Source organism: Chamaea fasciata, unplaced genomic scaffold, assembly GCF_029207755.1.
Source record: "Chamaea fasciata isolate MVZ Bird 193981 ecotype frontalis unplaced genomic scaffold, bChaFas1.0.hap1 SCAF_19, whole genome shotgun sequence".
In the NCBI taxonomy this organism is placed as follows: Eukaryota; Metazoa; Chordata; class Aves; order Passeriformes; family Sylviidae; genus Chamaea; species Chamaea fasciata.
The window spans coordinates 7992667-8018771 of record NW_027094104.1 but is presented as its reverse complement, the minus strand read 5'-3'; the positions used below and the strand labels follow the sequence as shown (position 1 = coordinate 8018771).

At 52.2% G+C, this 26105-nt stretch overlaps 1 protein-coding gene across 3 annotated transcripts in view; it reads left to right on the top strand.

Moving 5' to 3' along the window:
• MXRA7 (matrix remodeling associated 7) overlaps positions 1 to 25369 on the top strand; it is a 28250-nt gene extending 2881 nt beyond the window's left edge. Inside the window, exons 2-6 of one of the 3 annotated variants that reach the window (XM_066200261.1) lie at positions 4549 to 4644; positions 6717 to 6777; positions 10547 to 10646; positions 12731 to 12811; positions 19578 to 21272. In XM_066200261.1, coding sequence (XP_066056358.1) covers positions 4549 to 4644; positions 6717 to 6777; positions 10547 to 10646; positions 12731 to 12764 — 291 coding nt within the window. In that variant the 3' untranslated portion in view covers positions 12765 to 12811; positions 19578 to 21272. Of the gene's footprint in view, positions 1 to 4548; positions 4645 to 6716; positions 6778 to 10546; positions 10647 to 12730; positions 12812 to 19577; positions 21273 to 24288 lie in introns of those variants that run through there. The other 2 variants (XM_066200259.1, XM_066200260.1) reach the window with 2 other exon arrangements.
• Positions 25370 to 26105: the final 736 nt, after the last annotated feature.

The following is a 26105-nucleotide window of genomic DNA, read 5'->3' as shown; positions in this document are numbered from 1 at the left end:
AGGAGGCTCCCAGACCCTGTCCGGCTGCTGGCTCCTGCAGCCTCAGGGCTTCTCAGTACATCAGCAGGCTGTGCTTGGCACTCGGAGAGCTTTCTTTCCTTATTTATTTTCTTTCCTTATTTATTTTCTTTCCTTATTTTCGTTCCCTCCTGTTTGCTTAGCACGCACAGTGCCAGGCTGGCTCGGATTGCCCGCAGCCATTAACCACTCGACCAAAATGCTGATGGATGAACCCGCCCAGGGAGAGCAGCCTCGGTGTGTTAATGATGGGCTGGAGCCGTGCATCCTGCTGCCTTCTCCTTCCCTGCTCCCTGCCTATGCAAACTGGGATCCGCTGGGGCAGCTGCGTGTCTCAGCCTCCCTCCTGCTTCCACCTCCTGCAAGGCTGGTAAAATCGCTAAAACTGAAGCCTCCTGCCCTTCTCTGCAGTGACCAGTTCATTGCAGCATCGCGCTCAGGGCTACAAAATGAACCAGTGGCAGAGCAGGGAAAGAAGCCCAGGAGTCCTTGTTTCCCTTAACTGCTTGTAGTTCCCCCTGTCTCTGCTGGCTCCCATCACTGAAAAAAAAAAACTTAATTAGTCTGTCGTTGTCTGTTCTCATCCCCATCCCCAGCTCGTTAATGGATGAGGCAGTGCTGTCAAAGCAATCCCCTAATGAAAAGCTGCTGGGTGGGAACGGCAGCGACGCTGGGGCTGTGGAGCGTGGTTCTTGTGAGAAACGGTCAGAAACTTCAATTCTCTAATGAGCCATTCTGTCCTGGAAGTGGCAGGTGGCAGGGACCGGGCAGGGTTTTCAGTGTTGGACCAGAGCCACTGCTGGGATGCTTTCCTGGCCAAAATATTCTGGAGATGGGGAGGGTGAGAGGGCAGTGCCAGGGCACAGCAGCCTGGCTGGTTTGCCAAGGGTTAATTGGAGCTGAGGGCTTCAAACAGAGCAGGAGCAAGTGGGTGACAGTGGGGAGAGGGGACACGCAAACCCTGCCTGAGCAGGGCAGCCTGTGGGGCTGTCACCTGGATAGCAGAGGCACAAAGGCTTCATCTGTCTCTTCTGCCAAGCTCGTGGTGCTTGTTCCCTGTTCCCTCCACCCCAATCTGTCCCTCCCCTGCGGGCTCCCTGTGCCTCTGGGCACAGCAGGCAGCACAAGGCACTCAACTCCCACCAGGAGCCCTCTTTATATTTAAAAAGTCATCATTTCCCCCTCTAATACCTCCTGCCTGCCCTCCCTGTGCTGGAGGGGAGAGGGTGCCTAATTAAGTCTGGCTGTAATTGGCAGCTGTTCAGGCTGTGTCTGCACTGCCAGCAGGCTGGGACAGGAGCTCCAGTGCCCCACAGTGCACTGGGGAGGGATGCGGTGATGTGCTACCCCCGTCACAGCCTTGGCAGCAGCATTGCCAGGGAATGCAGGGCTCCCCACCCAGATCCCTGACTGCTCAGATGTGCCCAGCTCTCACCCCGAGCACTCTGTGCCAGGGTCAAATGCCTCATCTCTTGCAGTGGCTGGAAACTGGGAAGTGAGACAGGACGTGTGTCACCCCCCAGGGAGCCTGTGCACGTGTCGTGCCCGCCTTGAGTCCCAGCCATGGGGCTAGTGTGGGGCACGGTGGCACTGGGGTCTGCGTTGTGTTCCCTACACGGGCTGAGGAGGTTGAGCTCCTGCCCAGGTCCCTGTGGGCTGGCTACAGCCTTGGGAGCTGTGCCAGAGCCAGAAAACTGCTGGAGCAGAGGCCACAAGGACTCTTTGCCTCCTGATGTGCCCACCTGTGGGAAGGGCTGCCAGGCGAGGGCCAGCTTTGGCTGCCACTGCTCCCAAGGATGGCATCCAGCTCACCTGGGCAGCAGAGGACGTCCTGGTGAGTGGTGTTGGCGTTCCAGAGGCTGGATGTGATCCTGGGGGAGCCACGCTGGGGTGTGATGGTGCCTGCAGGGATGGGTGCTGCTGAGCTGGGCTCCTCAGCCTGCTGTGGGACACACCAGTGCTCTCCTCACCAGCCCTGGCACTGCCTGATCCTCGTTAAGGGCTGGGTGGTCCCAGAGCTCCAGAAATGCTCTGCCTGCCCAGTGGCTTGTTCTTGCCCATAGCAGTGACAGGGGAAGGAGCAGGAGCAGATGCTCCTACACTCTGGGAGGCTCAGACATGCAAAACGCCATCTCCACATGAGGGACATCCTCTCCAGCACCCCAGAGCTGGCAGGACCATCACCAGGGCTGGAAAACTGCTCTTCTTGTGCAGCTGCTTCTCTGGCCAGCGGGAGGATGGAGAGCCCCTGTGGTGGGTGAAAGGGAGCTGCTGACAGAGCAGCTGCTTTGCTCTGCTAAACTCTGCCCAATATTATTATTATTTAGCCTTTTTTTAAAGGTTTCTTCCTTCCCCTTTTCTCTTGGCTTTTTCTCTTTCTGGCTGGCTCTCTCTGTCTGCTCTCTTTCCCTCTTGCAATGTCTTGCATCAGGCTTGGAGCAGAAAGTGCAGCCATAAATGGCAACACACAGGGCCCAGGAGTTTAATCCAAGATAATTTTCTCCTCTTGCTTTGCAGCCTGGGATCTTCTCTTTTCCTGAAGCTGGAGCAGGGAACTTACTTGTCCCCTGCCTGCCCATAAGTGCCAGGGCTGCCCCTGAAGAAAGGGTGAGGGACGCGCCACCCCCAAAGTCTCCTTTTTTCCTTTCTGAGAAAAAAGCCCATTGCTCGGAGGGGTTTGCACTGGGGATGGAGGAAGTGGGGAGGAAATGGCCAGAAATGAGCTGAAAACCAGATGATGCTGTAGTGGGAAGCCTGGCTCCCATCTCCCACAGGCTGGGAGAGGGTTCAGTGGTGGCAGAGCCTCGAGGGGCATTTTGAGGTCACGATGCCAAGCTCCCCTCTCTGAGCCATCCTCCCCTGGAGACTCAGGGCTGCCCGCGGTCAGTGCTGACTGTGTCCAAAATGCCCCTGAAGCCTTGTCCTCGCCCTGCTTTGGTCCAAACCCTGCTGCCACAGTCAGCCTCACGCGCGGGCGTCTCGCTCGTGGCCATGGAGCGAAAGGGCAGCAGCACATTTGGGATGATCCAACAAATGCTTCGGCTCCGCAGCCAGGAGCTGCCAACCGCCGAGGCAGATGGATCGCTGCCTTGTTATTTAAGGTGGATGACTTGCTGGATTTTAACCCTGCGCTTTCCAAGAGCCCCGGGCAAGCTGTGCCCAGGTATGATTCAGACGTCCCGGGGTACGGGATGTGCTGCGGCTGGGCTGGGTCCGCGCCGCCCGCAGGCAGGAGCGGGCAGGGAGCGTCCCCAGCCCTGCGTGGCCCCGGGGCCAGGCAGCTGCCGCCCAACGCGTCCCCTCGGCTCGGCAATGAGATCTTTGTTTGCCGCAGCAGCTGGTCGGAGCGGCCCGTGTTAAGTCTCCTCCAGATGCTCCCGGATAATGACATGCACCGCTCCCTGCAGGGCTGCTTCTCGCTTTTTTTTTTTTTTTTCTTTTTTTTTTTCCTCTGCAGGGAGGTTTGCATGGCCAGTGTGCACCGGAGAGGTGCTGATTTGTGGGCTGTTGGGCAGAGGACTAGGGTCCTTTCTTCTCCAGTTATTCCTTCCTCACTGCCAGCTGCTCCAAACTCTCCCTGCATTCTCCCTGGGCTGTGCTTCCTACAGACGAGCAGTCGCTGGGGTGCCATCGCGTCCTCTTTGCTGTCCAAGTCTCCCGGTGTTGTCCCAACGCCTCCCTCCTCCCTGCTTTGGCTGCAGGATGCCAGGACAGCAGCACCCACTGGCCATGACAGGGCTGAGAGCTCTCAAATTCGGGGCTGCTCCAGGCAGAGAGGGCTCTCCCCTCCTCTCTGGCTCTCAGGGGCTGTAGGCACAGCCAGGCTCCAGGTGGGGCTTTGTCCTTGCTGGTATTTCCAGCCAGCCCAGAGGCTGCTCCCAGCCCTACGCTGGTATTTCACTGCAAGGCCAAGGGACACTGTGTCCCTGCCCACGCATCTCCTCCTCCACAGCCCTGCAGGCAGAGCCGGGAAACCTTCATCTCTGAAGGTTTTGGACAGGGAAGGCTGGCTCTGCACGGGGCTGAGAGGGCTGGGAAGCCCCAGCCCCAGGGTTGCAGGATGGGACGGGGAGGTTTCCAGGGGCTATTTGCTGTGATGGAGAAGGCAGCTGGCAGAGCATTAACAAACCGAGCATGTCCTCTCCCTTCCTGCTGCTCCTGAGCTGCTGCATCAGCATCCTGGGAAGCTGCCTGAACCCTGCCAGGAAACACGGGCCTGGTGCTGGCAGAGCCTGGCCCCCTCACTGATGGCTCCTTGCACTGCTCCCATCCCAGGGGCTGGGGCTGCCACAGAAATCAGCTCGTGAGCTCCAAACCCTGCCTGCAGGGCTGGGCACTGGAGGTCTCTGGTGCTCCTCACTCCGGCAGCCACGTCGTGGATCAAAGGCAGCACGGGCTCGGGCATGGGGCAAGGTGGGCTACTGGCCACATTCAGGGTTTGTCCCTGTGTGCTGAAGCTGCCAGGGCTGGTTGGTTGAGCACAGGGAGGGCTCGAGGGTGTTTGTGCTCAAAGCTTTTGCCCTTTTCCAGATACCACCACTGGGTGCCTCGCCTGGATCCAGCCTTGGGCACACAGGACAAGCAGAGGACACGAGTGGCCACGCAGCACTTTCCAGCCATGAAGAGGTGTGTGGGAGGGAGAGCCAGCCTGGGGAGGGCGGCACGGCACACAGTGTACCAGTGTCCCTGAATGGGTGGGTGGCAGTGGCCACTGGGGAGGGGGGCAAAGCTTGCCTGTTCTCCCCTGTTGGGGTTGGGTGGTCTCTTAATGACTTGGCCCATCTAAAACAGAAAGAAATCGTGTTCCAGCTGCAGGTTTGCTTCTTGGAGGTGGAGGGGGTGGGGGTCAGTGAGGCGGGTCCCTCTGAGACAGCAGGACCACAATGGCTGCGGGAGGGCAGCCCCAGGAAGGCACAGGGACAGAGGGACGGGGATGTAGAGGCTGGGGCCATAGCAGGGGAGGAAGGGAGATGCTGGCATCTGCCTCCAAGCCATCCGAGCAGAAAAGCGTTGTGCTGTAGGGAGCTCCTGGCTGCCACAAGCAGGGGTTCCCAGATGGCCCCAGCACGCTGCTGTTGCCCCTGCCTGTCATCCCTGCCTGTTCCCTCTCTGCTCCAGTCAAGTGTCTCTTCCTCTGTGTCGGAGCAGATCTATTTTCCTTCCTTGGAGGTTTGCCACCCAAATTTCCTGCTCGTTCTCATTGTTAAATGCTCAGTTCCTTATGCCCAGGCAAGGAAGAGGCTAAAATCTCCCTCCTTGTGTCTGCTGCTGCAGGGTTGGGTCTCCCAGGGGATGTCCCAGCTCACAGGGAGAGATGGATATGATGGGGACCTGCTGCCCCGGGCCTGTGGCCGAGCCACCAGAGCTGAGTGTCCCCTCCCTGAGGCCACTCCTTTGGGTACCTCCCCAGCCATCCTCAGGGGAAGTCCGGTTGTCCAGTGGGAAGTGCCCATGTTTGGAAGTGTGGCCCAAAATAGCCATTGCTGCAGGGGGTGGGGGTCTGGGTGGCATCTCCTTCTGGGGAACAGAGTGGCCAGAGGAAGCCAAGGGGCTGTGAACAATGCACATTCCTCCCCCATGACAAATGAACTCCAGTTCTGGGCCGGGGCTGAGCTCCAAAGCTCTGCACTGCAAAGGTAGCACTCCACTCTGTGCATGGTCCTTCTTGGCTCAGCATCGTTCCCCTTGGGCCTCCTTCACCCCAGCTTTTCTCATGTGTCCCTTAATAATGAGGGGCTTGGCAGCCTCCCTCCATGCTCCTCCTCTCTGCTGGGTGCTTTGCCTTTTTGCCAGCCCATGGGATGCACGGGGCCAGGAGGCTGCAGGAGGACACCCCAGGGTGCTGGTGACCCCTGGGCTTGGCTCACAGGGGTTTGCAGCTGGAGCACAGGGCTGTGCAGGAGGGAATCCCTCATGCAGGCTCTCTGCCACGTGTACTTGTCTTATCTCCAGAGCTGGAGTGCTCCCTTCTCTCCCTGCTTGGAGTTTCTGCACAGGACAAGGAATCTGGGCTTTATGAAGTTTGTTGTTCCTTGTAGAAAGGAACGCCCAAACTTCCAAAATTGCTTTGCCTTTAAAAAAACCCCAAAATATGCTGTTACTGCTCCCACCTGTGCTCCAGACACCAGCTGTGGATGGCTCCTGGAGGGGTCCCAGCACAAACCCCCAGTGCTGCCTTTGACCCCTGGGCCCAACTGGTGAATGCCCCCGTGCTTCAGAGCAGCTGCTTGGCCCATGGCTGCAAGGTGGCTTTGGCTGGGGATCCACCATTTCCTAGTTCCAGGACAGTCTGCCCAAGCCTGGCCTGGGGGCACACAGAAGCCCCTGAGGCTCTTGGCTCAGTCCCCTGCGTGTCCCTGGGCAGGAGGCGTGGCAGGGGTGCAGCTGGGAGGAAGGTGCTCAGGCACAAGGCTCTTATTAAAAACCTTAATATCTCTTCAGTTATGGGGAGGCACTTGCATTTCACAGCCTTTGGGTGGGCCAGATCACCGTGACTGGGCAGCAAGAGGAAAGCAGACTAATAAACCTCACTCATTAGCGAGCATCCTTTTGTCCTGTTCCTTGGAGGAAGCAGGGAAGGGGTGCCCAGCCCTCTCACTGGAGCTCCGGGCTCTGCATCCCAGCCCTGCCCCAACCAAACATGGGTTATTCAGCACAGCACCTTCTCCTCACGGCTGTTCTGTTTTTAACCCCTCCAGGAGGAAGAGGTGGACTCAGAAAATGAGAAGCTGGTGGTGAGAGAGCCGGAGGATGAGGATGGTGAGTGCAAAGCAAGCCAGAAAGAACTCTGCAGGGAGATTATGGACAGGTCTGGGGCCCTGAGTGCCTGGGGATGGTCTCCTTCCTCCAGGAAATTCCTACCCCTTCCCCAGATGCCCTTGGGCTGTTTGCCATGGGGTAGCTTTGTGATGCAGCTGCTTCAAAAGCTCCTTGCAGCATCCAGGACAATCTCCAGGAGCTTTAGTTAGAGCCACGTTTAACTGATTAGCCAATTAGTTGACTGGAAAATGATTAATTGACTAATTGGGGTGACAACTGCTGCACTCCTAAGAAAATGAAACAGATGGTGCCGAGTGGAATGTGTGTCTGAAGGGGACTGTGCTCTCCTGAGCAGCCCTGGAGGTGCTGGGATGTCCCCAGGAGTCCTGGCGTGGGGTGGCTGGGGCAGCAGGAGGCCTCGGGGTGTTCTCCCTGCCCTGCCCCACTTTCTGCCTGGCTGTTTGAAGGTGCTGTGTGGCAATCCCCCGGCTCAGGAGGATTATGCCTAATGCCACAGAGAATCAGATTTTAATCCTGGTGCCATTCCTGCAAGGCGGGGCAAGAGCCTTTGGAGAGGGGGTTCCCAAAATACACTCGTTCCACCCCGTTAGGCTTCCTCAGAGCACAGGGGGCTGGGGATGTCACCATGGAGGGCTGTGGGAGGTCTGGTTTGAGGATTGATGGTCTTATCCTGCCAAACAGATGCTCTGGCAGTGTCTGGTTCTGTGGGCTCAGCTCTGTTTCAGAGTGCTCTGGCATCACAGGGCATCGCTCCAAATTGGCTGCTGCTTCGGACTGGGAGAAGGTGATGGCCCCTGGCTGTGAGTCCACTGTGTCCTCCCTAAGCACCTCCTGCAGGCAGCCCCTGGCTCCTCTCCTGAATTTTTCACACCATTTCTGAAATATTTCCTAATGGGGCTGGGCAAAGCAATGGCCCGGGCTGCTGAGGAGACAGTGGGATGCAGCTGGGAACACCAGCAGTGCCCTGGGATCAGCCCTGCTCCTCCTTCACTGTCCTGGCCCCACTCACCCCACGAGCACAGATTCCCCATGGGCATGTGGGGATCCTGCAGGCATCTGTCACCAGCCTGGGATGCTGCCCTGTGACCAAAACCACCAGAGCAGCTTTCCCTCCACTTCAGGCAGGGAGCTGGCAGGGATAACACGTGGATCATGCCAGAGCAAGCATGTTCAGGGGAGAGGTGCTCTCTTGGGGCTGCTCTCTCTCTGCCAGCTCAGGGTCACAGCACTGGCAACGCAAGGGCAGAGAGATGAAAGACAAATGTTTTCTTTAATACCAACTCATGGAGGCTCTCAGTAAGTAGGTCACCTCCTATTCCTGAAGTGTTTTCCCTGTCTACATGAAAACCCAGCCTCCCTTTTTCTGTGTGTTTCCTGAAGTTTGTTTTCAATCTGCAAAGAAAGTTCCTGAGCTCAAAAAACAGCCAGAGGTTTCCAAAGCCACACACTGTCTCCTTTTTTTAATCACACCATGTGGGCAGGGAGATGGGCACCTTCCTTGCCTCCTTCCCCCCTTATAATTTTCTGGTGAGGTGGCAACTAAACAGCTCTTTTTGGGCCAGTCTGAATCCCAAATCTCACTTGATTTGGCAGAAAACCCACTTGAGGGAAACAATTGTCCTTGAAATCAGTCAGGCTTTACAAAGGTAATGAACAGCTCCTGCTCTGCACCAGCATAAGGAACAGGATGTTACACCCTCTTTTTAATTTTTTTTTCTCTCTCCTAATATCTCCCAAAGCAGCAGCCAGCTGAATTTTCTTTCCATGCACTTTTATGGTCACCCAAATTGCTGATAAGCTGCAGCATTACCACTTGTTTCCAGCTGGCCAGGTTTGTTTGTTTGCCACGGGGAGGGTTTCCCACCAAGGGAAGTGGAATATGGTCAAGCTGACTGTTTAGGGCTGCAAACCAGAGCTCTGGGCTGCTTGTGTTCAGACATTTGTATCGAAGCTGGATGAAGGGTTTGCATCCCTTGGGAGCCCCGATGGCATTTAGGGATTAGAGGAACACTCCAGGTCAGTAATTGAGCAGTAACCCACCTGGGAAGCTCCCCAAGATCAGGAGATGTAAAGAAGTGAGGAAATGTGGGCATTAGCAGGGGGGAGGTCTCTGTGAAATTCCCATCCCACTCCCATTGCTCCAGGCACGGTCACTCCAGTGAAGCCTTGCACTCCTTGTTTCTGACATCTCTGGTTTCCCCACCTACAAAATCAGGCTCTGACTTGCTTTTTACAAGGGAGTCCCCAAGGTCTGGCAGCAGCTGAACGTGGGCATGAATGTGGGTTGGAGAAATGTCAAAATCAAGGTATTGGACAGAAGAAGAAAAATCCTTAAGGGCAGTATTGATTGGAAAATAGAGGGAAGCTGGTGCTGAATCCTGCCTGTGAGGAAGGCGAGGGAGGGGCTGCGAGGGGTTTTTTCACTTGGTTGGGTGAGGAGGAGAGACAATCATGAATATGGCCACAGTAGCAGTGGAAGGGGCTTCCTGCATTCCTGGGGACAGAGGATGTGTCCATGTGTTGTGCACAAGTCGGGGCTTTCTCTCCTGCCAGGGGAGTTTCACCCCTTTAGGGGTCCTGCTGGTGCTGCTTGGTGTCATCCTGGATACTGGTTTGTGGATAATGTGCAATTTTTCAGGGCCATGCAGATAATGAAGTAACATCTTTTTGTGCACCCCTTGGAAGCATCCCCAGGGCTCTGGGGGTCGGGGGAAGCAGCAGATGTTTCTGGGAATGTGGAAGCAGCAGTGCTGGATGGTTGGACGTGAAGCAGCCAAGTCCTGCAGTCCTTGGGAGATAAAGGCTCTCAGATAAGCAGCCCATGGATAACCCACAGCAGCAGCTCCTCCTGGGCTGCCTTTTGGATTGACCTCCCCTCCTGTTGTTTTCTCCCATCTGTAGGAAGATAAAGCATGGGAGAGGTTTTTAAAAGCAAATAGCGCTCGAACAAAATCCGATTGGAAAGGGATCGGCTTTGGCTCAGAGTCTGAGCTTTGGTGCTCTAATTAGCACAGGGCTGAGGCTGGCGAGCCGGGTGGGAGAGCACCCAGGAGAAGGAGATGTTGGTTTCCTCTTCAGGGCTGGTGACAGAGGGACTTGGACCCAGCTGTGTTGGTGCTCCCGGGGCTGCCTTGGCTCAGTGCTGTTTGCAGCCCTGGGATTTGCCGTGGGGCAACTTCTTTTCATAGGCTTTGTCAAGGGCTGCAGGAGAGCTGCAGGCCTGTGTGGCCTGGGACAGCTCTGCTTGTGGCACCATCCATGAGCCCCAAGCCTGGGAAAGGGCCCCTGGCTGAGGGGAGGGAGGGAGGGAGAAGGAATGCAGGTCTGGAGAGGGGAAGCGGAAAATGCTGTGAGTTAATCAGGGCAGGATTAGCATGTCTTGATAAGCCAAGATGGGCCTGCAAAGCTTTGAATCCAGGGAGAACAATGGCATATGGTTCCTGTGCTGTGGGATTTACTTGGATCTGCTTCCAGCAGGCTGCTCGCTCACAGCAGTCCTCGCTGTTTCCAGTGCTGGCCGCTGCCAGGCTCCTGCCATCCTCTGGCCAGCAGCACCTGGGCTCTCCTCTGGGATCCACACTGCCTCCCTGACAGTGCTCAGGCTTTCTGGAGATTGCAGCTGACTCAGGAAATGTGCTGGGGCGGCCAGAGCACCCCAAATGCTCTGGCCACTGCTGTGGGTTGTGCCTCTCGAGAGGTTTCTGGTTCACAGATCTCTTGCTCTTTTTTTTCTTTCTCCCCTCTCCAGCTGCAGATGAGACATTTTCTTTTAAATACAGTCCTGGAAAGCTAAGGGGAAACCAGTACAAGTCAATGATGTCCAAAGAAGAACTAGAGGAAGAACAAAGGTAAGTTGAGCTTCTTTTTTCTTCTTGCCCAAGCCCACCTGGCTGACAGGCCCTTGGAGCAAGCTGGGTGTGCTCAGACCTCTCTCTCCCCACACTGCCCGCAGTGTCTCATTGCTCTGGAGTTCCAGACCTCTCCCATCCAGGAAGATATGAGAACAAATAAAGTCACACTGATTGAGGAGATGGAGGCACTGTGCCCCTAATTACCTCTGGATGCTTAGACCAAATTTTCCAGCTGATGCAGCTGGTGTATTTGCCCTGATCCCATTAGTTCTGTGCTGATCTTGGCTGATCTGCCTGATCTTTGGTTACTGCCCCTCCCTTGGCCCTGTGCATGGTGTCCCAACCAAGGACATGGGCACAGCTCAAAAACACTGAGGCAAAGTGAGGGAGCGTGAGGTTCTAGAGCTCACTGAGATGGGGCTGACACTGGAAGTGCCCATCCCCAGGGCTGTCTCCTCAGCTGGACGTGGTGGGGATTCACCAAGTGGTGGGCCTGGTGGAGATGGAGAATTGTCCATCTTGCACTTTTTGCTGAGGTATGCCCCTGAGCCCTGCATGAAGAAAGGTGGAACCTGTCCTGTCACTTCAAACAAACTTTCTGGCTCGAGATTCCCCAGCCTATACAAGGAATAACCCCAGAGCTGAGGGCTCTGCTGCAGGCTGCTCCATTGCAGGTGTCTGCAGCTCACACCCTTCCCTGAGAGTGAACTCCAAGGAACTGATTTCCCAGTGGTGGCTCAACAAGCCTGGGGGATGGTATTCTCTCCATTGCTGTCCCAAGGGTTGTGGGACCCAATTCTCCTCCCAGAGGTTTGCAGGGAGTGATTTAGGGGTATCTGTCACCCCTTGCCTGACAAATCGTGGTCTAAGTACCACCACAGCTGGCCTGGTGGAAAGAACCAAGCAGAAACTTGGGCGCAGCAAGGAAGGCAGGGATGGGAGGATCACACCTCTCCCCTGGCTCAGGCATCTCCTGCTGGCAAACCTTGCCTTGAGGCTCTTGGGCAGCATCTTTGTGATGCCACCAGCTGGGCTGGCTGAGGTCTATCTGTGTGAGGTGAGCAGGGCACTGTGGTAGGCAGAGTAAATCCAGAGACCTGCCCTGCTCTGGGGTCAGCCACAGAAACGAGCTCCAGTTTCCTCTGGCACGGGGTTGATTCTGCATTGATGGCATCAGGAAAAAACGTTTGCTTTCTTCTTTTCCATGTATCCTTGTTGTGCCTGAAGCCCCCACCCTGTAAACTGCTGAGCAGGGCTGTGAGTGTCACTGTATTTTTCACCTGGGGAGGGTGGTGGGGGATGAACCGAGTGAATCTCAGGGACACCCCTGGGGCTAGATGGGATTTGCTTTTCAGGATCCTGCTAAACACCAATGCAAAAATCTACCTGCAGCTGGCAAATTCAAACCCTTTGCAATCAGTGCTCGAGTTTTCAGGGCCAGGAGTCCTGCAGGGCCTTGGGCTGGTTCCTGTGTGGCAAAAAATGCCCTTGTTGTCAGCTGGGGACACTGAGAGGACGTTGCCTAATGTGGGGTGAGGGTTTTGTACTCAGGACTGTAGAACATGCTCCAGGGGGTGATGGACCTGTCCTGGGCACATGGCACCGCTCAGGCACCGCTGCTCTTGTCTGGAGCAGTCCCAGGGCAGGACAGTGCACCCAGAACTGATGGACAGTGCCTGGGCTTCGTGTCCCTTGGAGGTTCTCAGCAGCCTTCCCCACTGAGGGCCACTGGCAGACATGTTTTTCCTACTGCTCCTTTATTTTCTTCTCTTCCGTATTTGTGTTGTTCATTTCTTTAAGGCAGCTTTGTGAATTTTTTTTTTTTTTTTGTCTCGCTTTGTTGCTGGCTTACTTTTCCCCCCCTCAAATCTTCACTGCGGCATCAGCAGCTTTTCATTGCAGGCCTCGCAGGTGGTGCAAGGGGGCAGGGCTGCTGCCAGGTAAGCTGGGTGAGCTGAGCACAGCGGCTCAGCCTTGTCCTGCATCCTTCTCCTTGCCCTTCCACCCCTCTCCCCCTTTCCATGCACCCCGACCGTGCTGCTGACCTGCTGTGACCCGGGTTTGCCACCTTTATGTTGCAGGATTGAGCTGACCTCTGATCTCACATCTCTGTAGCAAGTACCTTAGGTCCTCGGCCACAAACATTCTTGCAAATCTTTTTGGTAAGGACACGCTGTTGCTTAGAGGTAGTGGTACCACCGATAACACCTGCTCGTGTCTTGGGTTATTTTTGCTGTTGGGTTATTTTCCAGGGGAGGGGCTGTTTTGAGCTGCAGTTGGTTGCCTGTCCCACCTCCCTCCCCACCTGCCTCCCCTTCCCTCCTCATAACAGATTAATGAGTCCACTCCCCTCTGCCTCCATCTCACTTTCCATGAGCACTCCAGGGCGAATGGGGGCTCTCACGTTTGGATGCTCACCTCTTCCATCTTGGATGCCTGAAGCTGGACATCCCACAGCCACTTCTTTGCACTGTTTTGGGAAACTGGGGCTGCTGCAGAGTGGGTGGTTAGTCCTAAGGCGTGTTATCAAAACTGAGACAGGTTTAGTGTTTGCTTTTAGCTCTCCAGTCACTCCTCCAGCTTTCCCATGGACCAACAGGTTCCCATGTGAAGCAGCTGGTAAGCAACATCCCAAAAATGCAAGTTTGTCCTCAGAGGCTACTTGTTGTGTAGTTCACAAGTTTGAATTTTGGGACTCCTTTATTTTGGAGATGCCATTGAAAATATTCCTCCTGTTCCAGGAGGAGCTGTAGGACTTCAGACAGGAGAGTACAGGCGTGCAATAGATCAGGTTATTTAAGCAAAAAAACCCACTTCTGTTCTAACCTGCATCCCTGCAGAAGCTGTGGTTGTCCTGCCTACAATTCTCTAGAGTCTTGTGGCTTCCAACTGGTGCTAAATCTGGACCAAAAGGGGAAGGAATGTGACCTCTACTAAGTGATGCAACTTCCTGCTTCTGGTGACTTCAGCCTTAAGAATTAGAGTGCTCAGTGAAGGAGGAGAACAGTAAATCCTGTTGGCAAATACATCTGTTGGGGTGGTGGCTGTGCTTGATCACACCTGGTGGGTCACCAGTCCTTCTGGAACAGAAGCACGTAGCCTTTGCCCCCCTGGGGGAGAAAAACAGTCTGGGCAGGAAGGGGAAGAGTGCAGGGGAAGGATGCAGCCCTTGGTCCAGCCAGCACAGCTTATTCCCAAATCCTTGTCTTCTGCACCTGAGGCTTTTGGCCATCTGTTGCCAGCTGTAGCTGCCACGGTGCAAAGCTGCAGCTCAGGAAATGTGAGCTGTGGTGATGCAGCTGCCCCTGCTCAGACAGGGCTGAGGTGTGTGGCTGTGAGACACAGACAGGCTGCATGAGAGGTGTTGCTGTCCTGGCTGGGCAGCTCCTGTGGAGGAGGGAGGAAGAGCTCCCCAGCGTGCCTGCACTCATGGATGGCTTGGAGTGGTCTCTGCCAGATCCTCTTCAAACCTCCCTTAAGGCTGAAAGATGTTAGTGGGGATTTTTTTTCTGTTAGAAATTACTATGCTCGGGACTCTGCTGAGTGTTGACAGCTGCAGCAAGGCTCCACTCCTAAGAAAAGAGCACACCATAGGAGAAATGGCCCTCTTGGGGCTCTGCTTTCAGTTCTCTCTTTCCATGAGGCAAAACAGGTCCCAGCCAAGCCTTGGTTGACCTCAGTGCTGTTAAAGCGTTGAGCTGTCTGTGCTCTCTCGTCATTCTTGGCTAGGTGTGCTGGTGGAAGAAAGGAGAGCAGATCCCACCTGACAGGCTCTAGAAAGGTCTCTCCTCTCTGTCCTCTGTCTGGGATTGAGGAAGAGGTGGGGGTGAAGAGACAGATGCTGCCCCATGGCAGACCCATAGATCAGGGTCTGATGACTGGCACCAAACTGCTCTTGGCAGGGGAACTCCTGGATGGAGCAGGAGATCCCCCAGACCACTGTCAACCTCTGGAAGAGTGCAGGAAAAACAGGGATCTATAATAGCTGTCCAGTTTCCCTGGCTATTGGGCTCAGTTCCCACAGCCAGGTGACCCTTTCAAGGAGCAAAATCTCCTCCTATCTCTCAGTCCTCTCCTTTCACCTCCTGGCCAGCCACAGATGGGTTGAGGTGACACTGTTTGAATATAGACTGGGTTTAAGCCTAGGGCTCAACTGCAAATTGGAATTCATGCAAGCGGAATTGGATGGCTGTAAATATCAAGCTCAGCCCTTCTCTTAGTGGTAATTTAGCAATGGAAACCTGCCTCCTCCTCAGCTGGGTTCAGAGTGCCTCCTGGTTATGGGGCACTGAAAGAAACTGGGCTTGGAGCCTGGAATTTCAGCCAGGCAGGGTAGACCTTGGTTCTAGGGAGCATCAGAGGGCAGAGACCTTTCCCTGCTCTGCAAGGCGTCCTGAATGAAAGTGGGATGCAGCTGTGGCTTGAGGGACAACGGTGCTGAAGACTGAATTTTGAATGAGACAATGCTGGTGATGACAGCTCTGGAGCACACAAGGGCAGGAAGCAGCTGCAGGAGTTTAATGACTGTGTTGACAGACCTTGACCTATTTCAAACATCTCCACTAGCAGCCATCCAAAAATAGGTGGGTGGACAGGGCTAGGGGAGGTTGCATTTTGGAAGAGCTGTCCATTGGCATCTGTCCCTGTTCACCCCCTGCATTGCCATCACATAACCCTGGCCTGCCTGCTCGCTCCCCTCTCTGTACAGCATGGGAACTGGGCCTCCTTCTCCTCCCTCTCTTTTGCTAACCTTCCCCCCACCTAGTGGCTTTGCTGTCCTGTCCTGTCCTGTCCTGTCCAGCATGGTGCTTCTTTTGGATGAGGGAAGCTGGTAAGTTTGGGCTTTTGGTGGTGGCGGTGGGGTTTTTATTTGTTTGCTTCTCATCTTCTGCAGCACGATAGTCGTCCTGGGCTGGGCTGAGGGAGGAGGAGTAGCAGCAAAAGGTGCAGAGCCCAGGGCCATGGCACTCTGCAGGGCAGGGTGGCCACTGCTTTACTGCAGCCACCAGCCACGGGGATGGCACCAGCCATGGGCAAGGTTGCTTTCAGCTGCTAAATACCCAGGGCATGAGGTGTGTTTGCTCCCCACCCACCTCTTGCAGTAAAGGGCACTGTATCTTTGGGGATCCCTGCTGAGCTTCCCCTCGTGCTCCCTCTGTAGGTGCCCAACTACACTTGGATGAGGAGGAAGTCTGCTGGTGGCCTGGTGCTGTTCCCTGCCTCCATATCCCCTGGGAAAACGTCCTCTGCCCTAAGAGATGTCAGTGGACTGGAGCCCTGGCCCTAATTATAGTCATGATTGAGTCATGAATCCCCAAAAGCTTTAAAAACAGAGCAACTCAGGATGCCTCCCTCAGAAAGCCAGGGAAGGGGAGGCCAGGAAGCCCCTTCCCATCTCCTCCTCTCCCATCCCAGAGAGGAAACCCTTGCAAACTCCCCTATAGCCTTTGCAGGGTGTGAGTCTGTGACCCTGCCTTGGCATGAGATTTTAGTTCAGACAGCAACTCTGCTTGAGCTCCTGGGGTTTTCTTTTTTTGGCTCAGGTCCTGAATTGTCCTGGCTTGTGGCTGCTTCTCTGTCTCCCTCACCCAGCGCTCATGATTTGTCTTCATCTGCTTCTGCTTAACCTTGTGCAGCATGGGCAGCTGGCTGTTCTCTGCCTGCTAACTCCCTGGGAGCCTTGCTCTACCTGTCCTGGGCTCCCCTGCAGCTGGGAGAGGCCCAGGGATGCAGGGAATTGGGATATCTCATCAGGCTGGAGCAAACTGGTGTTCAGTGAGCTGGAGAACAAACATTGAGTGATGGAGAAAAGCACAGCCTGGCCTGTCTGTGGCTTTTCCCACCGCTGTGGTGTTGGCTGGGGTGGTCAGGAGTGTTGCAAGGGAATGGGCACACGACTGATGGATGAGCTGGTCAGGAGCCCAAGCCACCTTCCTGGCTGTGCTCTGGCCTTTTCAGCTGTTGCTGCTCTGGCTGGGAAATGTGGGAAGCTTCTGCCTCAAAACAGTTGTGGGCAAGGTCTTCTGGGGGTGATACAGCCCCTGATCCCACTGACTCCTCACCAGCCCCTGTCCTAAAGCCAATGAGGGTTGTGCTCCCTGGTCATGCTGGTTCTGGCAGCCTCGAGGCACAGCAGATATTTCCCAAAGCCCAGTGCACCTTTCAACTTCTCTGTCCCAGCGGAGGAATTTCAGATTTGTGTTGATGAAGCTCCTTTTGGTACCTTTCACTCAATCCCTTTTCTCTTTTCTAAGCACTGTCTCCCTGTTCTGCACTTAAGTCCTCTCTGTATTTTGCTAATTGGCTGAAGCAACGGGCTCACACTTTTGGGATCACCATGAAAGCTTAGATTTAGGGTGTCATTCCTCATATTCTTCCTGCAGTACCTCAAGACTGGGTTAGTCACCACCAGAAATGAGATGGTAAAGAAATGGGGACAGTGGTGATGGGACCATCCCCAGCAGTGAGATGGGAGGGAACTTATTGGGAAGATCTCGACCACCCATTGCCAGGTCTCCCCAGCACTAGGGGCTTTTATTCCCTGCTCCTCATCCTCAAGGTTCAATCCTAGTTTGGAGTGAGAAGAGTCTGGAGCCAGGTTGCTGTCCACCTTCCTTGCCAGGATTTCAGAGCAGAGGACTGATGGTCCTGACAAGGTCCTGAGCCAGTGAAAAGAGCTGGGAATGCTCTGTGCTTCTGAAAATCATCTTTTTGAGATGATTCATCTCTTTGAAACTATTCCTGAAAAGGGCACAAGTAGTAACCAGACATGGTAACAGCTGGATGCTCTGGGCTCTCCTTAGAGTGAGTCAGGACTCCTTTGGAAAGCTGAAGTCTGTGAGTGGGCTATAGATTTCCTGACTGTTGTGGATTTTTGCACACATGAGAGATAGATGCACATGGGAATGCCCCCAGTAACCCCTGGTTTTCAGGGCTGAGGTGCAGTCTTCTCTCAAAAGCAAGAAGCCTTGTATCAGTGCTGTGGGTGAGCTGGAGTGAAGGGAGTGCTCCTGAGGCCACCAGAAGGACAGGTAGTCTCCATGCTTCTTTGAGATCTTCAGTCCCCGAGCTGCCCTCATATTCCAGGACCTGCATTTTTCTGGGCTCTTTGTTCTCCAGCTTTTCCTTGCACAGAACCATGTCCAGCTGACAAATCACACGATTCAGTGACTCGGCCATTGGCTTGGGCAAGAACAAAGATACCTGGATAATCTTTATCTGAAGAAAGGATACAGCTTCTGGCAAAAGATGACCCTAACCTGGTTTGATTGATGAGCTGCTGGGGGCAAGCATGCTGATGTAAGGAGAGTGGAAAGGAGGGAAAGAGCCAAGGATAAGCACTGGCTCAAATCTCTGGGCCTCCATTCCAAGCTAATTAAGACTTTCAGGTTCTATGGCTGAAATGCCAGAGCTTCTCAGCCTTAGGGGTCATATGGCCCCAACGTCCCAGAGAGGGACTCCCTCATGCTCTTTAGTCCAATTCCCCTCACAGCTCGCTCCAGGACCAGAAAAAGGTATCCCTTTTGTGCAGGTGGGAATTTCTGGCTCTGATGTACACCCTCCATTAGAGTCATGCTGGTTTCGAGATCTCTCCCCAGCTGTCAGCCTGGCCCTGTGGAGATGAGTATGCCTGTGAGGGACTCATCCACCCTCTGTGACATCCCCCATCCCTCCCCACTCCAACTGTGGAACGCTGGAGGGGACCTCCCCTCCTGGGCCCCCATGGCAACGAGCTTATGCCCTCACACGTGAAATCTGATTAGGCTTGTGTGACTTGAGTGGGATGATCCGCTCCTCAGCACCGCGAATCCCGCAGAGCGATTATCCACTCCGGAAAATTTCCTTTCTTTGTCCTAATGGGACGGCCACTGAGCCTCAGCAACGTTGCTCCAGTAACCCCAGCCCCATCTCCCATCCGGGATCCGGGTCACCGGCTGTGCTCAGAAGGCTGCTGGAGAAGGCAAGATTTTGTAGAAGACCGAGGAAGAAATGAGGCTGTTTCTCACTCTCACACCATGGCTGGCAGGAGGAGGGGATATCCAAATGTGGCTCAGATGTGTGGACCGTGAATTGAATCCAGGAGGAATAGGCTGGGGTGTGTCTGTATGTGTTTGTAGGGTAGGTGATGTGTGTTGTAGCTTCCCCCTACCGCAGTGCAGGTCTCTGTGTCTGTGGGCAGCTGTCCAGCCTCTGTCGGGTGTTTCCTGATGTGGATGGCTCACCCATGAGAGATGCTGGGGCAGTAGGGGCAGAATGTCTGGAAGATTTCAGCTGAGAACAAGGGACCATGTTTTTTAGAGCCTGGCTCTGCTAAGAAGATGTGCAGGGAGTGCCTGGATGTCCCCACACATTAAACACATCTCTCTTTCCCTGGGACACTGGGAGAGCTTCCCACCAAAAGGAGGGACCTGCAGGGAGTCTGGGGATTTTACCTCCTTCCCTCGAACAGAATCTGTAGAAAGATTGAGAAAGGTCGAGCAGTTCATTGCCCTGTGAAATCAGCCCTTGTTCCTGGCTCATCTGGCTACAGGTGGGAAGAGGAATCTGGGCTGGCCAAGGGTACCAGCTGCCCCAGGAGGCTCTGCACAGGACAGTGAGGCAGTAACCCCTGAAGTTAACTAGTTTGGCTTCTCCAGTTCTTATTAGTAGTCAGAAGGGCTGTAACTTAGCTTGGTGCCAGACAAGAGGATTTGCACTTCCGATTGGGTTTCGACCATCCTGCTGCAGTTGATGAAGCAAAGTCCTTCTTACAGGCATGAGGTTTGGAAACAGCAGCTTGTCCTGCCCTGAGGGGGAAGAAGCTGCCTTGCCTTCCCCCCAACACACACACACACCGAGGGCTCTCCCTGCTCATTTATGTGAATAATAATGAACCAGCCTGAGGGGTGAAATGACTGAAATGATTTCTCTCCCTGTTTCTCTTTGCAGACCTGAAGACTATATGAAGTTGTCCCTAGCCTCCTCCTAAAGGCATCCCTTGGCATCATTAAAGGCTTGAGAGAAATACCAAAACCAACCAAACACACCCATAAGAGAAATCCATAAACCCTCAAAACTTGGGATTCCCTCTTGGTCTGAAGTTGAGTTCTTCAAAAACTCCCGTCAAGTTTGAGGATATCCTGTTGTGTGGCTCCACGGACGGGGGCTGGGCCCAAGCAGTGACTTGAGTTGTGTTTGGGGGACTGGGAAGATCTTCCTCCCTCTCCCCAAACAGAACCCAAAGTGAACACTAAATATGCAACGAGTCTATTAGTTGTGTTTGCTACATATATTAGACCATGAAATCCATGTTGTTCCTTTTCTGGGGTGAGCAAACCATAGCTCTGCTCTCAGACCAGCTGGGACCTTGTACCAGAATCTCAAGTTGTTTTGTCCTGGGGCCAAACTCCTCTTTATTGCTGGGGGGTGGTGGTAACTGCCTGTGATTTCCAATGTTGTCCAAAGCTGCTTCACTCCGAGGGGTGGAGGGACAAAGTGAGGTCCATGTGAGGGATGGCAGACGATGGCTGGGCTGACTCAAATCTTGCTTCTGTAGTTATTTTAGCAGAGAGCTGACCCTGTAGGTAGACAGGAGACTCAAGAAGTGACAAAGTTTGATAGTTTAGCTGTTCCACTTGTGGTGGAGAGACCACACTTTGGCTGCTGTTATTATCTGCATCCTCACTTTTCCCTACTCCAGTTCCCAAGAGGAGAGACCCAAGGAGGCAGTTATGGCATCGGGGGTTCCTTCTGGCTCAGGATGAGATAGTGGAGGTCCTGGGAGAGACACACTCCCCATTCCTCTGCCTGCTTGCTGTTCCAGTGCCCTCTTCTCTTGTTGGTCCATGGGAGCCAGAGCTCAGCATTGCCCCTCTGCTCTGTCACACAGAGCAGATGAATTTGGCTGGTCACATACTCGGTTTTAAATCAAACCCAGCTGGTTTTTGAGAGAGAGAAGAGGGTCCAAGTCGTTTAGTGATGTTGTAGAAACACCAGGCTGGGTGGGGATGTGTCCTCCAAAGCTTCTCTGTCACTGCCTCTTGGCTAACACTGCAAACATATCAGGAACCCAACAGGCTGCTTTTTTTCTCCCCTTTTAATTCCTATGCAGACAATACTTGAAACCTTGTACACAGTTGTCCTTTCCAGCGCCTGGGGTTGGCAAATTCTTTATAAACTGGCTCGTTTAAAGAACAGCAGGAGGCTTCAGCTTTAGAAGAGGCTGGGCTGCCCCTTCCCAGCCGACAACTGCAAGCGTGTTCAGTGGTTTGCATATGAATTCAGGCACATCTGGACCCTCTGCTTCAACATCCCGCTGGTACAGCCGCTGTCTCCCCTCGGTGCTGGCTGGCTGACTGTGTCCCAAGCACCCAACTATGCAAAGAATGCCTTATATCCGTTGTGTTTGAGTTACATGGCAATATGTACATCCAGCAAAGTCGGTAGTTAAGTCCAGATTTTTGCTAGTGGCAGCAAGTCAAACTCTTTTCTTCAACTCAAATGGCTGTCTGGGTATTTTTTACTTTTGTTTGTTTTTGTTTGTTTTGTATCTGATGGTGGCTCTTATACAAAGGACTGTAATTCTAGTGGCTTGAATCTGTAAAAATTGCCTTCGTTTGGTCCAATAAACCTTTGAATAGTTTATTTGGTTTGTGCTTGTTCTCCCTACCTCCAGCAACTTGTAACCTCTTCCTCAATAGATTTGTGTTGAAAATCTGGATTTTAGGTTAGAGGTACATTCTGGCCTCCGATGACTTTTATCCCATAAATGATTACATTCCCATGAATGATCAGAGGGAAAATCAGGGATATTCCCCTATTTCTGCTGAAGCAATGCAGTGTTGCAGCAAGATCCTGGTCTTCCTTGGCTGCAGAGCAATTAACAACATTCCCAAAGCAGAGCTCTGCCCAGGATTTCAGCTGCTGTGGACACTTGTGGTGCTTAGCAGTTCCTAAACCCCAGATCTCTAACATACCTATGGCTCACTGCCCCAAACCTCCAGCTAACTGAAAAAGTCTGGGACTGAAATGTCTAAAAAGAGCCTAAGGGAGCTAAGTATGCAAATATAATTGCCTATGACGAAGAATTAGGCTGCTTTGAAAATCCTTAATTAATCTATTTTGTTAGCAATAAGTAAAATCCTGTTTGATATCCTGAATCCAAGTAGTTTTGAGGACAGCATTTATGAGAAGAGAGCATGATTTTATTTACGAATGGGGTATGTTTGATCTGAACTCATCCAAAAAAATACCCCAAACCCAGCTGAAGCACTACAAGGTTGTTTCGCACGGTTGCCTCTGATAGGAGAAACTCCTCTTCAAAGACAGTTTCATGTTTGTGGTGCCTTACTCTTCCTTCCTAGGCTCTTTTCTCTCTTTATCTTTGTTTTGCTGTCCCTTTCTAGTAGATTATGTAGTGCAAAGAAGTAACAGCAGTAACAGCTCATTTTTCTATTTTCCAAACGCACAGTTGTGATATTTAAAGTTGAGGGGAGAGCCAAAATGCATCGATGTTGTGCTTCAAAAAAAGAGAGTGAATATTGTCTGTGATCCTGATTTTGGAGACAAGGAAATGGGCCTTTGAGAGGTTTCAGCAGTGCTGATGTCTGTGAAATAAGGAGTGAGGGATGCAGACCTGTGTGAGTACTCCCATCTGGGATACACTGCAGACACAGGAGGCCGAGCTGCGTATTGAATTTCTCCACACCAGACTGGCAACGTGCCCTCTGGTGCCCAGCGGTGATCTAAAATAAAATATTGATCACTGATGACCCTGCTTCCCTCCCTGCTGTCTGGAAAGGGCAGTTGGATGCTCTTCCTGTGACCACAAAACATTACAGAAGAGACAGACAAATCCAGGCTTCCATAAGCAAGAGACCCCACATCATTATCAGGGTATGTTTGGCTGTAGGACAATTGCATTTTAATTGCAATAGAAAAGAACTGGCAAATGAGCCTGCTTTAACCAGGATCTGCTTTTTTCCTGCCCTGTTTGCTTCAGCAGTGCTGAGAGGACAGGCTGCTGTTCCTGCTCCTGCTGGGGCTTAGCCCAGGAGAGGGGAAAATGCAAAGCAGGAGCTCAGGAGCAGGGGAAGAAGGTTCCTCTGCTCATTCTCGGCTGTCTTCCTCTGATCTTGTTTGTGGTGTGGTGGCTGCTGGTGCCTTGATGATCTCCTTTCTTTCAAGCAAAGATTGTGCCCTGGTTTTTCCTGTCAATAGTTATTACTGCCCCTCCTGTTACTGGAACAGCTGATAGCTCGTCCACATAGGCCTTGCAGGAAGACTACCCCAGGTTATCCAGTGGCGTGCATTTAAATGGATTAATTGAATGGTTTAAAGTCCTGTGTGGGAAGCTGGTTGTGGCAGGAAAGAGGACTCTTGACAACATGACCACGTGGGAGTAAAAGCCAGATTCTCTGCTTATAGCCCACAGGAGGTCTAAGGGCGCTGAACAAGTGGGAGGAGCTGGGATTGTGGCAGGTCTGTGCTCTGAGCTGTCACTGAGTTCTGGCCTCACACTCATGCAGGGACAAAATGAGCCCTGAAGTAACAGGAACTACATCTGACTTGTTAGAGCCATAAAGCACCACATCCCCATTAGCTCTTTTCATCTCCCACAGGAGAGTCAGGAATGAGATGTGCTAGGCAATAGGGCAGCCTGATCCCAATCAGGTAGGAGTCTGGCAGTGGGAACATTCCATCCCTCAGCCAGCCCTGTCTGGAGCCACGTGCACATTCATCTTGCCCCAAAAGGGAATTTTGTACAGTTGAATCGGTTCATGAGCTACCTGCAAACAAATGGCATTCCTGTGCTGCCCACCCTCCTGCATCCCTCAGTGATGAGCAGTATAAGTCCTCCTATAAATAAAGCCCTCTCTCAGATACCAATCTTCATGGGGTGCACCATGGTTAACTGATTCAGGGTAGGGAAAAATCAAGATGTCTTCTGTTAGGGGGAGAACGGTGTTAATAATCTACTATGGGACTGCCTGGGGATTAAAAATCTGAGCTGGGTGGTCCACTGGTCAGCTTCTGCCTACACAGTGACCACCTCACTGCTGGGCTGGTTACCTGGGTCCATCTCACCACTGGACACTGGCATACAAACTCAAATCAAAGCAAATTCCTATCTGTGATCTTATCTTCCAGTGGCTGATTAAAGTGATGTCCACACTGGGAGGAAGTCTGCTCTCTAGTTTTAAGTTAGGATATGCATTTAAAATTTAATAGCTACTCCTGAATTACTCTGTATCTACATCCTCTCATTACAGAAGGAAAGCACACTGGGCTGTTGAATCTTAATCCAGGTTCATTATGGAGTCTGCTAAGTTGGGACATGTTGGTTTTATAAAATTCCACATGCCGAGTTATCTTGAAAGTTTGAGCATAGATAAGCCCTAAGGAACTCCAAAGCCAATGCAGAAGCAGGCTGGTTTATCTCCACGTTTAAGGAGTTGCAGAGAGACATGCAGGATGGTGGGATAGATGGGAAGGGGGAGGAAAGAGAACCAGAGGTTATCTCTGCCTTATCTCACAGGGACAGACTTCCTGCAGCCAGTAAGGTTTGTACAGTGGCCTGCCTTTGGCTCTGTGTTTCATTTGTCAGTGGTGTTCTTGCTCCTGGACCGGCTATTCCTACTTCTCCTTTTCTTCTCGACAGGGTTCAGAGAGAGCAGCTGGCTGCCATCTTCAGACTGATGAAGGAAAAAAGTGACACGTTTGGAGAGATGTCTGAAGGAGACATGAAGGAGCAGCTCAGACTGTACGATATATAACCCTGCAGCCAGGGGAGGCTGTGCCCAAAAGCCATCTCAGCCCTTGTTCTGCAGGACACTGGAGGCTGTAGTGCTTTAAAAGTATCTCAGTAGTTATTTTGCAGTCCCAGTTTGTTTTGCGAACACATATAGGCCTGTGATATGTATTTCAAAAGACTTGTAATTCCTCAGCCTTTTAATATTTTTTCTTTGCAGAGCTATCATCTCGTACAGCGATTTTTTTACCTCTTTCTGGCTGGGTCATATGTCTCAGTCCTACAAAGCAGTTAAACTCGCAACTTTTTTTCTGGCTATGCTTTATGCAAATGAACTTTCAAACCTAATCTTTCTCAATTTGACATCTGAAGGAAGCCAAAGATGATAGGTGCAAAATGGATTAAAATAATAGAATAACTCAGGTTGAAGGGTCCTGTAGTCTAACCTCCTGCTAAAAGCAGCATCAGTTGTGAGACCAAGGTGGGTTACTCAGGGTTTTATCCTGTTGGGTCTTGAAAAGCTCCGCAGATGGAGACTGCACAGCCTCTCTTTCAGGGAGGCTTCCAACCCTACAGTTAGACAACAAACAGCCAAAAGCAAGGCATCAGTGCTCTGATCAGGGGCATGTTGCCCCTCATCTCCCTGCAAGGAACACTTCATCCTCCTTCATGATGGGTTTTGAAACCAATCCAGGCTGGTTCTGGCTGACCTCATTGAGATCATCCTCGTGCCTGAGGAAGCAGCAGCAAACTCCAACCTGGAAACACAAACACCTCCTCGCCTCCTGACACCGGTGAAAGGACCACAGAAAAGCTGCTGGGTTTATCACAAGGATGGTAGTGTCCACCACAGATCCTGCTCTTCTCGTGCAAAATTATGTGGGAAACTACATAATTAGGGAATCTCTGTGATTTTATCAAGTATTTTGAACAGCCTTGATCAACCCTTGGTGGTTTGAATAGAGTAAATCAATGAGCATTCCTAATTATACCTAAATGTCTTCTGGTGTGATTATCTCTCCTATGAAATCCTGTTAAATACTTCCTTATCAGGAAGGATTTTCTTGGTTTTAGTAACTGCTCACAAAGGGAGGCAACATTTTCTGACCCAGTTTTAGGGAATGATCACTTAAAAAATTAGTTTTGCTTTATTCTGTGTAATCCTCTTCAGGCTGAGAAACCTAATATCTCGTTATCTGGTCACTGTCTCCTAGTACAGTGTGTTCTGTAACATCAGACACTTAGACTTTTAACAATCATTTTATCTTCTAATTGTTTTCACATAGGTCAAGGCATATTTATAATGAGATTAAGCTGGTTTTATTACCAATCATTACTTAAATTTAATGTCTGAAAATTACCTCTTCTTATTCAACATGAATGAATTAAGTCAAAAAACTAGTCTCATCATGTGAAATATTACGCTGGCTCGTTTCCTTTGTCAAGCAGTGCAAAGGGAGAAATGGAGAAAATTTGTATATGGGGCTTGTCCCTGTCTCAAAACTCTTTGTGAAAGCAAGCAAAGGAGAGATAAGGTGTAGTTGATTTTTAGTCTTTGTCCTGCAGGCTTCACAGTTTATTCCCAAAATACTTTTACAATTCTTACATTACTGTTGGGTCTTCTCTGAATAGGAACATTTCTGGGGCAGAAAAAAAAAATCCTCAAACCTTTCAGCTTCAGAGTATGCCAGCAATGATAACACTGTACAAGGGACAGCAGCTGGAAT